The sequence below is a fragment of the Ptychodera flava genome, chromosome 1 (assembly GCF_041260155.1).
Source record: "Ptychodera flava strain L36383 chromosome 1, AS_Pfla_20210202, whole genome shotgun sequence".
NCBI lineage: Eukaryota > Metazoa > Hemichordata > Enteropneusta > Ptychoderidae > Ptychodera > Ptychodera flava.
In genome coordinates, this window is record NC_091928.1 from 30,632,787 (window position 1) to 30,645,706 (window position 12,920).

General features: G+C 37.3%; 1 protein-coding gene across 1 annotated transcript; it reads right to left on the reverse strand.

Annotated features, from left to right (window-relative positions):
• Window positions 1–2,620: 2,620 nt before the first annotated feature.
• On the reverse strand, window positions 2,621–12,004 carry LOC139143926 (neurotrypsin-like). The gene is made up of 9 exons (XM_070714544.1): window positions 11,911–12,004; window positions 9,381–9,524; window positions 8,359–8,529; window positions 7,692–7,976; window positions 6,315–6,500; window positions 5,360–5,515; window positions 3,452–3,610; window positions 2,953–3,231; window positions 2,621–2,634 (listed from the first exon to the last, which is right to left on the reverse strand). The coding sequence occupies exons 1-9, from the start codon at window positions 12,002–12,004 to the stop codon at window positions 2,621–2,623; spliced, it is 1,488 nt and encodes a 495-aa protein (XP_070570645.1).
• Window positions 12,005–12,920: the final 916 nt, after the last annotated feature.

Sequence of the window (12,920 nt, forward strand, 5' to 3'; positions counted from 1 at the left end):
AGGTTTACCACTTGTGGTTACTGAGTTATGGACAAATATGTATATTCGAGGTCAAAGGTCACCAAGGTCACATGACATTTTGTCAAAGTGTCTGAGATATCTGCGTGAACGGATGGACTCACGGACTGACATGACCCAATCTATGAGCCCCCTGGACTTTATCTGTGGGGACTAAAAACTGTTCACTGCATCCTTTTTGCAATATGAATACGATGAGAAACTAAATTTTTATTTATCTTGGCCTATACATGGGAGCCTATGTACTGCCTTATACATGGGAGTCTATGGACTGCCTTATACATGGGAGTCTATGGACTTCCTTATACATGGGAGTCTATGGACTGCCTTATACATGGGAGTCTATGGACTGCCTTATACATGGAGTCTATGGTCTGCCTTATACATGGGAGTCTATGGACTGCCTTATACATGGGAGTCTATGGTCTGCCTTATACATGGGAGTCTATGGTCTGCCTTATACATGGGAGTCTATGGAGGTGAAAACTAAAAAGTCATCTACCACGGAGTAATGATAAAATAAAGATCATAATTTTCAACAATTTTCTCTCTATATTATATAGATAGATATATACATACAGTATACATAGAAACATATAATTTTTGTATATACACACAACTCTCTCTCTGTATATATATATATATATATATATATATATATATATATATATATATATATATATATATATATATATATATATATATTGATATATGGAGTTGTGTGTATTCTCAAATGGGAGTAACAGTGAAAACATATTTCCTAAACTGTTTAATAATTGAACAGAACGTTTTAGCAAGGGTTGAGCTAAGAAGATATTCAATTTGTAAAGAAATAAACGGCACAGACACGTTGTGAACGTACAACAAATATTTATCGCACGTCTAATAGGCTGATACTCTTGCAAAACACCTTTCTTATTGTTCAGTCAGTGTGTAAACTTGATTTTTCACCGGTCATTTTTTTGTGAACTTACCCGTCGATGGAGTTTTTGGTGTCTGACCAGTCAGCTCGGTATCTGCAAGGACAGTTCGGTAAGTATCACAGTCTTACTTGTTCATTTAAACGGAATCAGGCCTTTTGCTATTATTTATACTAATACTGTGATTAAATCATGATGACAATCTACATATCAACCTAATTTCTCTTTTGATGTGATATTAGCCTCAATATCTCCATTTGTAAGGTAATTTCATATAAAATTATCCTGAAAGAGTTAGATGACTATAAATCATTAAATCATATATTGTCATCTATAAGAAGGGATCACCATATTAGAAGTCCTCAAATGAGAATTTAATTTCCAGTGAGCGCTTACACAATATATTTACTGAATATAATTCTTTTTTGATTCATAAACAATACACTGGGGAACCATTCTCACCAAGACATTTAGGAAATGGACTGGTCCACTGTCTATTTTCTCTGCAAGTGACTGTGTCTTGCTTTGTTGTCTGGAAGCCTTCATCGCAAGTAATATACAAAGAGTAGCTGTGACGACTATCGCCGATAATCCTGAAGCTACCATTTTCGATGCCAATCGGAAGTTGACAACCAAGTTCTGCCTCTGGAAAAGTATTGTTTTGGCATTGATTCATTATTTAATAATATTTCAGGGTAAGTCACTGAGTGACAAATCGTCAATGCGAAATGAAATGAATGACTGTCAGTAATATCATCTTCGTTTGTAAACTTAAGCATAAACGGGTCCTCCTAACCTCCATTATAGGGCAAAGCGTGCACATTGCAAACACTTGATATCATTGTGATTTTTCTTCTTTATCAACGATTTTTCTTTTTTCGATTTTTCAGCTTTGGTCTATTTTACGTACTGTATGAGCCTTTTCCTTTCGCTCCTTTTTGTCTTCTTTAGCGTCAATGACCACACAAATGTTTTTTTTCTTAATGTAGCACATCATTGATATTCGCCAAGTGTCTTATATATCTGTCTGACAGTAAATTTTACCATATTTTATTCCATGATTTTGCGACAACGCTTCATATGTAATGATCGATCGAGACGTGGCGATACCATACTATATATTTATGAAGTTATTTATAGATTGTGTTTTGATAATGTCGAATGATAAGCAATTTACCTTCAAAATGTAAAACAAATATGCCATTGCTAACATCGTGTCGATATTCTGAGTTAAAGGTGACATAAACCTCGTTTGAAAAAGAAAATATAGCTTCTGATTTGGCAGATGCTTTTTCAAATCGTCCAATGTCATAGTGGATACCATCTATTACTTCAGTCATCGTTACCGAATCGTTTGCGCCACCAAAGTTAAGAAACAGAAATTCCATTGTGATGGTGCTATTCTTCGATGTTGATAAAATCCACGTGCAGTTTTGATTATTTGGATAATTTCCAGGAAATCTAGGTGAATAGATGACTCCTGATTCATTCACGTGACCTCCACAGGCTCCCATTGACGCTATATGTAGGGTTAAATAGGGTTTGGTGTGATTCATGATTACGAGATCATTTGCAATTCAGAATAAGAGACGTTTAAACACAAACCATAGCTACAACAGGTAAGGTTGTGACATTTACATATTGTGGTTAAAGTTGATTGGTGTGAAGTACATGGTCAAACGCTATTGACACACACCTGAAGTGCAAACGTTGTACATGTTTAATCATATATAACATCAATTTTCAGGTTGGGGGTATCTGTCTATTCAAATTATTGCAAGAACCTTCTAGCTCTTGAATCGTTCTTTTCTCACCGACATATGGAAGCATTGCAGTGAGATATAGTAGATACAGCGTGTTTAGTTTGAAATAAGTTAGGAAGATTTCGAAGTGAATTGAAAGCCGTGCATTAAAAAGACATTATGATTGAAAAGGTATATTAACTGCTTGACTATCATGTCTTTAGTTGTTCTCATTCTAAGTATCATATATAAATCTACATCATGGTGCTTACTAGGATATACAGACAAAGCACTTCTTCCTCCGCAACTTTGTGACTTGTCTCCTTCGCATGCCTGATTACAATTGTTATTTCGCCTTCTGTATTTTTCATCAGGACTTCTCTGTCCACAATAACATTGGTTTTTGTTCTTCAATCCAGCATAGAACATGTCACGTGATCGACAGTATTCAAGGCACCATTCTATCGTCATTGTAGAATTGGAGACGGAATCACTTGAATTCCAGCGATGATCTACCACGCCATGATTAAAGCAGCCAACGTATCCGATATCTATGCAGAAGACAGGTGCAATCACATTTATCACTACACAATTAATTTATATTCCGAACTTGATTTATTAACATAATTTACATAAAAGATTGATTGATATTTCCTTTGTTATTAAAGATACACTATAATTTCCAAAGAAACAAATTGTAAAGCCGAACGAATTAAAGCGAATTCAGCGATTTCCAACATTTCTGGAGAAAATACTGCAAGGATGACTTACAGTTACATCTGGTCTTGATCAATTGGCTACATGAATTGCTCGTTGAATAACCACAATCCAGTATTGAATTCTCGTCGCCTTCACAGTTAACAGAAGCAATACCGAAAATGCCAGATGCTTGTTGTTTGCCTAGGGTATGTCGCATGGCACCATCGTATCCTATGAAAGCAGATATAAAAATTTCAATCTTTATGGATTGCATATGGCTTTTTCGGACCGAGAAGAGTACTCGCTCGGGTACTTCCGCTGTACTTTCAATGGCCAAAAGAGCCGTTTACAGTCGATGAAGTTTTTGTCATACACCTTATCAGGTTTGAAAGAATCACTTGTTTGCCTGCAATTAATTTTGTTGGCTTGAAGGGGAGATTGTAAGAAAGAATTTTATTAAAATTACGATAATTTCTGGCTTTAGAATCTCTTCTCTCAACCGGAATAATAGTGGAAAATGTCGCTTATGAGCGAGATTAGCGTGTATTGAATCAGAGGCGCGAACTTAAAACATTTAAATCGTTGAGTGTAAACAAAAGTCCAGGTCCTGATAGTATTTATGGTCGCATCCTGAAGTTCTGTACTGATCAGTGTGGTGGAGTCTTACAACACCTCTTTCAAATATCTCTTGACAAGGTTACTATTCCTGTCATATGGAAAAATTCTATAGTGGTAACAGTTCCACAGAAAACTAACCCAAAATGAAGCCAGTGATTTTCGACCCGTTGCTCTTACTTCTTTGTTAATAAAAACATTTGAGAAAATAATTTGGTACAATCCATTCTGACACGGGTTGAACATAAACTAGATGCCCTGCAATTTGCATATCGATCAGGAAAGAGTGTTGAAGATGATAAGCTTTTCATTCTTAACAAAGTGTACTAAAATGTAGATAAAAAACAAGTGCTCATGCAAGAATCCTTTTTGCAGATATCTTCAGTGCTTGCGAAACAATTCAGCCCCACATCCTTGCAGAGGAACTCTTAAAGTTCGATATTAGTAGTCAACTCGTACTCTTGATTCGTGACTTTCTCACAAATAGATAGGGTTTCTGTCAATGGTCCCATGTCGAATTAATAAAAACAAATATTGGTTCTCCCTAGGGTTGCGTCCTATCTCCTACGTTGTATATTCTTTATACTGATGATTGTAGACTAAAGTACACAGTGTCATGAAGGTAGCCATCTTGTAAAGTTTGATAGTGTTCTGATTACACTTCTTCTACAGGGATCAGAATAGAGGTTAAGCCGGCGCAAATTATCGTTGTGCCCCACCGCTGTGCTTTTTTAAATGATTCGTAAACTTTTTATGTGTGTTTTATTTTTGTATCGTTCTTAGTCCATGTACTTTTTGTATATTTTCAATATTTTGATTTACTTGAGCCACAATTTTTAATTGTCTATGTTTTGCATTTATAATGCTCTATTGAATTGAATTGAATTGAATTGAATTGAATTGAATTGAATTGAATTGAATTGAATTGAATTGAATTGAATTGAATTGAGCTTGGTTTTCTTTGCAATTCTAGGAACTTATTCAAATTTGTCACCGTCAACAGGGAGCAAAAAATGTAGAAGCTATGTTTTAATATCTCCAAACTAGTGAAATTAATGATAATTTAGGCGACATTGCTGAATTTGACGCGTGCTGCTCTTAAATAAACAAATGGTTGACCCGGTAATGGACGCGTTCACCTAAATGTGGACAGAAATTCGGGTGCAATACGTAAAACGAATAAACTAGTATGAACTAATCTGTAGAAACAATTTATGACGTACTGTCACCTACATCGGAGAATTAATATCTTCACATGAATTTTGGTGATTCAAGTATTCCCTACTGTCAAAACAACATATTACATGTCCAGCTTCTCTAATACGACTAAGCCATTGATACATGATTGATAACTTTAACGCTTACCTAGCTGAGTGCAGACAACATCGGCTTCATTCCAACTCCACGTTTTGTCTCGACTTCCTATCAGGCACACTTTAAGCCAACCATACTCAGAGTCAAACACTTCAACAAGTCCTTCATTCGGCAATACTCCGTCCGTCAGCTTCACCGGTACTTCAGCTTGGAATATTAATAATAGTGATATCATGTTATAAAACCAAGAATCTCTACATTCTGAACAACTTCACTACATAGATACCTAAACATATGCACAGCTAATGAGAGAAAAATGGGCGATTGCATGCGTATTGTATATAACTCACAAAATATCTGAACTCCAAGCATATAACGTAGCTGATATGAAATACCTATTCCATTTGTGAATTTCACTACTCTGATATTGCAGGCTGCATTATCATGAACCTTCGCTCAAAATACTTCATTTAAGATTCATTTAACTCTAGTGATTATTTGTGATAACAATCATGCTCGCTAAAGAATTAAATTAGACTGCTCATGAGTATGACTTAAGAGGTGGTGGTCACCGGTACGCGTATGATACCATACTACAGTATATGGTGAAATGCTTCGAAGAAGTACCGTGAAGATGGTAAATTCCTCCTGTAAATCTAAAACAATATTTTGAACCCAAGAACGCCAAAGTCGACCTTATTCTTTGCAATCCTTCTACTATAATTCTGGCCTGTACTGTTGAAGGTAGAATGACAAAGTAAGTATGGTCATAGCCTTATAAAAAACCCTAAAACATTCTTATAATACTTAATACACCTGTAGGTACCCGTAAATGCAAGTATAGTTACATGCAAGCAAATTTCACTCTTACATACTTGATATTTATATGGATCGTGAATTTAAATGAACACGTTTTATGTCTAGTCCATTTCGACACAAGAAAAAGCGATATATTTAACTCAATAGTCGATATACAAATTTACACTACGAAATCAAGCCTTCATACCGGTACAAGTCGGTAAAGTATCATTCCATCCATGACCTTCATAACAGACAACACTTGAATGGGATGTGCTCACTTGTAGACCCTCGTTACATGTGACTGATAACGTCCAGTTTTTAGTGCAGTCACCAGTTACATTGAAGTGGCCATGCTTGATTTCTCTTGGGAGTGGACAAGCAGTGTACACTTCTGAAAATTAGATTTTATAGCAATGTTTGCGGCTGACTGAAAGAGTATTATGTAGAAATCTTCCGATGAAAGGCATCAATAGCGATTTACTGTTGCCAATGAAGATTACTCGTACTTTCGACCTTGGTAATAAATGTCAGAGGAAATGTCACAAGTTAAATCACACTTTGACTGCACGCATTTTTATTGTTGTGACTAATGTTGTCTTGTGCAACTTTGCAGCAAGTTACCCTTCCGTAAGATCGCATGGTTAATCTTATGAAGTTACTCTTAAACCGTTGCTGTTGTGATACAGAAAGGTGTATCATCTCCATTTCATTTTGATGTTTTTACATTTTGTCATTGATGTACTTCATTCAAGTTTAATAATCAATGGTGATAGAAATAAACGAAGCTTGGTCGAGCATGTAAGAGTGTGTTCATGTTCTCTGACGATGATTTAAGTGACAAAAGAACAAAACAATGAGTAAGAAATGAAAGATGATACAACAAAGTAGATGAAATTTTTTTTGCATATTCAGCGTTTAACCATCCCTACGGATGACACTCAATTAGTGGTGTTACAGATATCGATTCATGATATACGTAGCTGTACCTTCAAAGGTAATGGCGAAGAGCCCTGTGTTCGAACCACTGCTGTTTGCTGAATAAAAGTGCACGAGCACCTCGCTGGAGTGTGAACATACCACTTCCGGTACGTCAGATCCGCTAAACTGACGAATGACACGCCTCTCACCATTGCTGACATCATAGAGTATTACGTAATCATTAGTACTATCCAATGTCCAAAGGATAAAGCTCACCGTCAAACTAATTGAATTTGAGAATGATAAGGTCCAAGTACAATCCTGAGAATTCGAATAATATCCCGGAAATCCAGGAGAGTAGATTGTCCGAGATCCATTAACGTTGACTTGGCCTCCACATGCACCTAAATGGGCTACAAAGAGATATGAGCACGATTTAATTTATTCTCAAAGAATATACATGCTTAAATACTACAACAGTTACTGCACATTCATATTCCTTTCATAACCACACTCTCAGCAGAAACAGAAAAACGTCTTCTTGCGCATTTCTGTCCACCATCAAACTGATCATCTTGTTGTAATTTGATCGACCCAAATTTGCTTCTACTCCTGAGAAGCTTAGAAATGTGAAGTTTACCCTATGATGTCTTGATTTACTTACTATTATATATGCTTATTCTTCCCTTTCCGCCTCCACATACTTGCTGATTATTTCCACCACATGGAGTACTACATTGCTGACTTTGTAACACTCCCTGTCGTGCGTAGTCGGTTCCCTGCCTACCACAGTGACAAAATTTACGCCAGGACAACCCTGCATACGTCCAGTTACGTTCCCTACAGTAATCCAGACACCATTCAATCGTCATCTGATTGGTTTCCTCTTCATCATCAGCAAGTACTGGATCGCTAGCGTTATTGTTGAAACATCCAATGTAACCATGGACTAGATTCAATAAAAGTAAATGAAATATGAGTCTTGCTCAAATGACAATCGTCGCTGAGGCTACAGTAAAGGTTTAATCGAGAACAAGACTAAATCGCTGTGCATGTCGTTCCATTGAACATCTCGCGAAACGTTCGTGTCGCAGGCCACGGCAGTCTAATTTCGACACTTTGTCTACAATCCGATCTGGTCAAAAATCATTTGGACTAAGACCCTACTTGATATTTAGACAACGTTGGTTTTAACAGAGTTGACTGTGAATCATCAAAAATAGTCCAGGAAATATATTCATACATTTATGTTGGAATATTGAGCTACTCATAACATTGGTAACAATACCTGCAATAATTTGCGTAAACATTCTTTCGTAAACTAAACTTACAGTTACACGTAATCCTGGCGCCATCAGTGCAATGGCCGGCTTCCTCGATATTAAAGCTGCAATCATCGATGGTGATGGAGTTTGCCGGACACGCAACCTGATCTACGACTCTACGAGGATCATTTCGTAAAATATTATTCTCCCGTCCTGATCGCATTGCACCATTGTAACCTGCAAATGTCAAAAAAATGCACTTCACATTAGCAGTTATTGAGCATGCACTAGAAATTTACAGTACAGGGCATGTTATATTTTCCAGCATTTATTTCATTGTTTCGGGGGCCGTAGAAAATTAAAAAACTCGCATGGTGAACGCAATTTCTGTGTTTAGGGGGTGGGGAGGGGGTCTGGCTTTATTTCTGTTACCGTTCGCAAAAATTGCACTACATGTTTTTATATCGTAACATCCCGTTACACGTTTTTATGTATCGCAAAACATCGCGCTACATTTTTTTGAGTGTACCAGGCCAGGTGAGGCACCGGCGCTACACCAGCATTCCTTGACATACATATGGTTCAGTGTGCGAGTAAGTGACGTAATTATCATTTTGGATACACTGTTTCAACTCATTAATTCTGTTGGTTGCGTCGTTGTCGAGTTGGCGCTGAACGAAGATTGATTTTAATATAAAAGTGATTTTAGGTTTTCATTCTATCTATATACTGAGATAGATATATTTAAAGTTTAAAATCGGAAACTAAATTACTTGTAGTATTTCTGTAGACTATACTCAGCATTCCTCAGGCATTGGGAATAGCTTGATCGCTCTGTCAACTTCAACCCAAACAAATGGTGGAAACGCAAACGCAACAGAATATTTCAGTCCAGCGAGTGAGAAGCATGACAATGACACGAAAACTTCACCCTACAAAACCTGTTAAAACAACATTTATTTATTTATTTGTCTATTTATTCATAATTTATTCTGGTTATAGTAGTTCAAAGGATCCGGAGTGACTAACTCGCGAAAACAAAGTGACTACTTTTCGTTGGGTTAAAATGTAGGCATCGCGACGCTTACCAAGTTGATTACAAATGACATCGGCGTCCACAAAGTGCCACACACCCCGAGTTCCACATACAGGTAACCATCCAGTAGTGTCGTTTACGTACAGTTCAACGAGGCCGTCATAAGGAGACGATCCATCAACAAGTCGAACCTTTGCTGCGGAATTGTAAAGAACATAGAAAGAATTCATATTTAATTGGCTAAAATATACGTGTATATATCTCATGCAGGTCCAAAGGTTTGTTTACTAGTTGCTATGATCGTTTTATGTGTAAAAATATGCATCAACCTTACAGTATCTATATTTATCAGTTCAAATGTACCCAGAATGTTGCATTTACGCGTGTCTAAAATCACAAAGGAATATCTGAAAATTGGTGCTGATGTTTTTTGGCCAAATAATGTATTTGAATATGGCTAAATGTCAACAAATTCACGTTCAGATCAAAATTTTCGTCTGAGATAAAGCCTTTGCTTCGCGCATTTTATTTTTGGTTCAGAATATTGTAATATATTTTAATGTGAAAAGGGCTGTTTACTTTGTGCAAACATTATGTGGAGTCGAGCGATCTTTGAATGCTGACCGATTCAATCATCGTAGGAAATTGATTTAAAATAGACTTGACGAGGAATGTCAAGTCTATTATATCATACACGTATATTGATGGCGCCAATAAAGCGATCTGATTGGTCGAGAAGTGAAAAGAACAGTGTGAGAGGCCCTAGCAGCAGATATGTCCTGCAGCATGCCTCGCACAAGAGATCGCTTGCATTGAAGTTTGGCTCCCGTCACGCTTCCGTTTCAGGAATATATATCACGGTTGGCACAGGCGCGAGCTCTAGGCAATAGTAAAAATCATTTTTGACGTTCCATGCCAATATACTGTTTTGATATAATAGTAATAAAGCACGCTAAGCGACGGTATACCACTCGATTTTGACAAGTTCACTTTAAATATGCACTCGCTATCGCTTGTGGATATATATCGTGAACTGGTCAAAATATCATGGTATACCACTTTATTGCTTAATTCATGCAAGGTGACAGCGTGCATTATATGATACACGCTATGCCTGTATTGCCATTCTCATATAAAGAGTACTGATATGAACACTATTTTACCATTTTGAAAATATGAATTATGTCATACAATATATCGGCTGCGTAAATGAAGTGATGTGATTGGAAGAGACGTGAAAATAACCGTGCTCTCACGATAAAGCACTGTTGTAACAGGAACGAACCCTATATAGAAAAAAAAAATCATATTTAACGTTCACGCCAGAATTTTAATATAATACTGTTATGATATCATAGCAATAAACCATCCCAGCAATGGGCATACCCCTCGGTTTTGACCAGTATATATGTCGAGGTGAACTGGTCAAAACCGACCCTCGGCATGGTTTATTGCTTAACGAGCTTTGTCCAAGTTAATCCAGTGATAATCAGGTAACGGCGTCCACAAATTAGTAGCTTACCCTTACTTGCTTTTGCACATGCAATCACGGTCCCTCCACAGGGGACAGTGACGCAATCAAAGGCATCAGACAATAGACGCTACACAACGACACAATTACCTTAGAGTCATCACGGGACAAATACATGACACATTAAAGGATACACAGAAAATACTCTTTACGATATCAATGCTAAGACCAAGGCACAAGAGGTGGGTAGTGTGAATATATTTATTAAGACTATCACATTCAAAATTTATTAAAAAACAATAAAATTAACAATAGCGAGGAGAACCCCGTGGTGAGAAAATGACACCCGGTTTGAAAATGTAAACTGTCCCCTGTGACATCAGCAAGTTCTCTATACATTAATCTGCTTGAATTCGTTATCAAACAATGCAGTGGAGTGTTTCTGTTTCGTGCTATTTTTATATTTTTATGTAACCTCACATCGTAAATTGTATGACATGCAAATATTAAGATAACAAAGGTAATGCCTGGAGTTGCCATGACTACCATTGAATTTCGTTCGTATTTTTATCTTTATGAGCCAATCCTTATAGCATTTGTAAATGACATTAATTCCAACTTTAGTGACGAAGAAACTCAATGACGAACATTTCAACAGGAATGAAAAAGGGCATCAGATGGAAAACAGCACAGCGTAACTCTCTTTACACCAGGAGTACTTAAAGTTAAGGCATTTACGAGTACAGGCCATGGGATTTACGGTGTTGGAGCTGGCATTATCATTCTTCTACATCTGTGTAAGGAGTAGATCATGCGTTTCATACGTAAGATAGCGACAGTCCATTAAACCCGCGGCATTTATCGGCTAACCTCCTTAATTCAAAGAAAAACGTATCAAAATAAGAGCAACTTGCTAGGTCTTCGATTACATGAAACTCCGTTCATTTAGCAATATATATATGTACTCACATAGAAACTCAATATAATGGTAAGTCCCTGCGTGTAGCTAAATGTTCACATATTTTAATAGACGTAAATAACTCTTAAATTCCGAGGTGTGTTAACCTCTAAACCGTGCTTGTTCAATAGCCATGTTGTACTTAAAACTTACCTCTATTTCCTCGCACGCTGAGAACGTTAACGACTAGTAGGAGAATGGCAACAAGCAGCAAGGTGGCTCTGGCTTGCCACTTTTTGCTTTCCATTACTCTACGTTGACAGTTGATTTTTAGGTAAGTATGGCTTTCTTCCAGCGGAGTGGGTGTAAAAAAGACGGCGAAACACGTGATGTCCCGGTGTCCCGGTTCATAGGTTACATGCGAATTTTAGTGTTAGCATTTCTGTGGAAAACGCATCGTCATACTGTATCGCTGCACTGCACGTGAGGGGGTGGATATAAAATATTCACCATGAGTCATGAAGGACCTATCAATTACAGCACCCATTGTCCAATGGACCAATTTGGCTTGGTGGTGACACGAAGTCACCAGTCCGTGAAACGCTCACCGGTCTTTGGGTCAACCTTTTGTGTACAGTAAATGTTAGATCTTCTTGAACTCCATTTATTCCACACTTAATCAAGTCTAAAACTTGAAACAACAGACCATAAAACAGTGTATACTTGAAAGTATAACCCCTTATAACGTTCTTCACCCTACTCACAAAAGCAGAAGTCATGGTCTTACGGCTATCGAGATCAGAAATTAGCCACGTTACGCCTCCATAAGTTTCTGTCCCTCTCTCGAAAACGACATGATGGTGTAATCACGACCACAAAGGATAAAGTTACTCCTGTCAGCATTCTTCCCGTCAGATTCTACGGCGAGCATTCTTTTAGTACAGAACACACATACGGGGGTTTTAATCACATCAATGTTATGTGTGGCAATGATCAGCTCGATTGTGTAACTCATGAAAAATTGTTTGGTGTAACCATTCACGACACCCTAAATTGGGAAAAGCAAGTAAATACAGTTTGTAGTATGGTAGCCTTTAAATTGCTGCATCTCAAACGTATTTGTCCCTCTTTAACTCAGAGAGCTAAGGTGATATTTTACAATTGGTTTATATTACCCCATTTTGACTACTGTTCTAACATATGGGGTCATTGTTCCAAACAAC

What these genes read in the sequence shown, in the direction of transcription:
- LOC139143926 (XM_070714544.1), bottom strand. Translation starts at nt 12,004, where the DNA reads ATGGAAAGCAAAAAGTGGCAAGCCAGAGCCACCTTGCTGCTTGTTGCC. An exon ending in CGCCAGGATTACGTGTAACT is followed by an intron (nt 7,977 to 8,358) that starts GTAAGTTTAGTT and finishes TATTGAATCTAG; the next exon opens with TCCATGGTTACATTGGATGT. An exon ending in TACTTTACCGACTTGTACCG is followed by an intron (nt 5,516 to 6,314) that starts GTATGAAGGCTT and finishes TAATATTCCAAG; the next exon opens with CTGAAGTACCGGTGAAGCTG.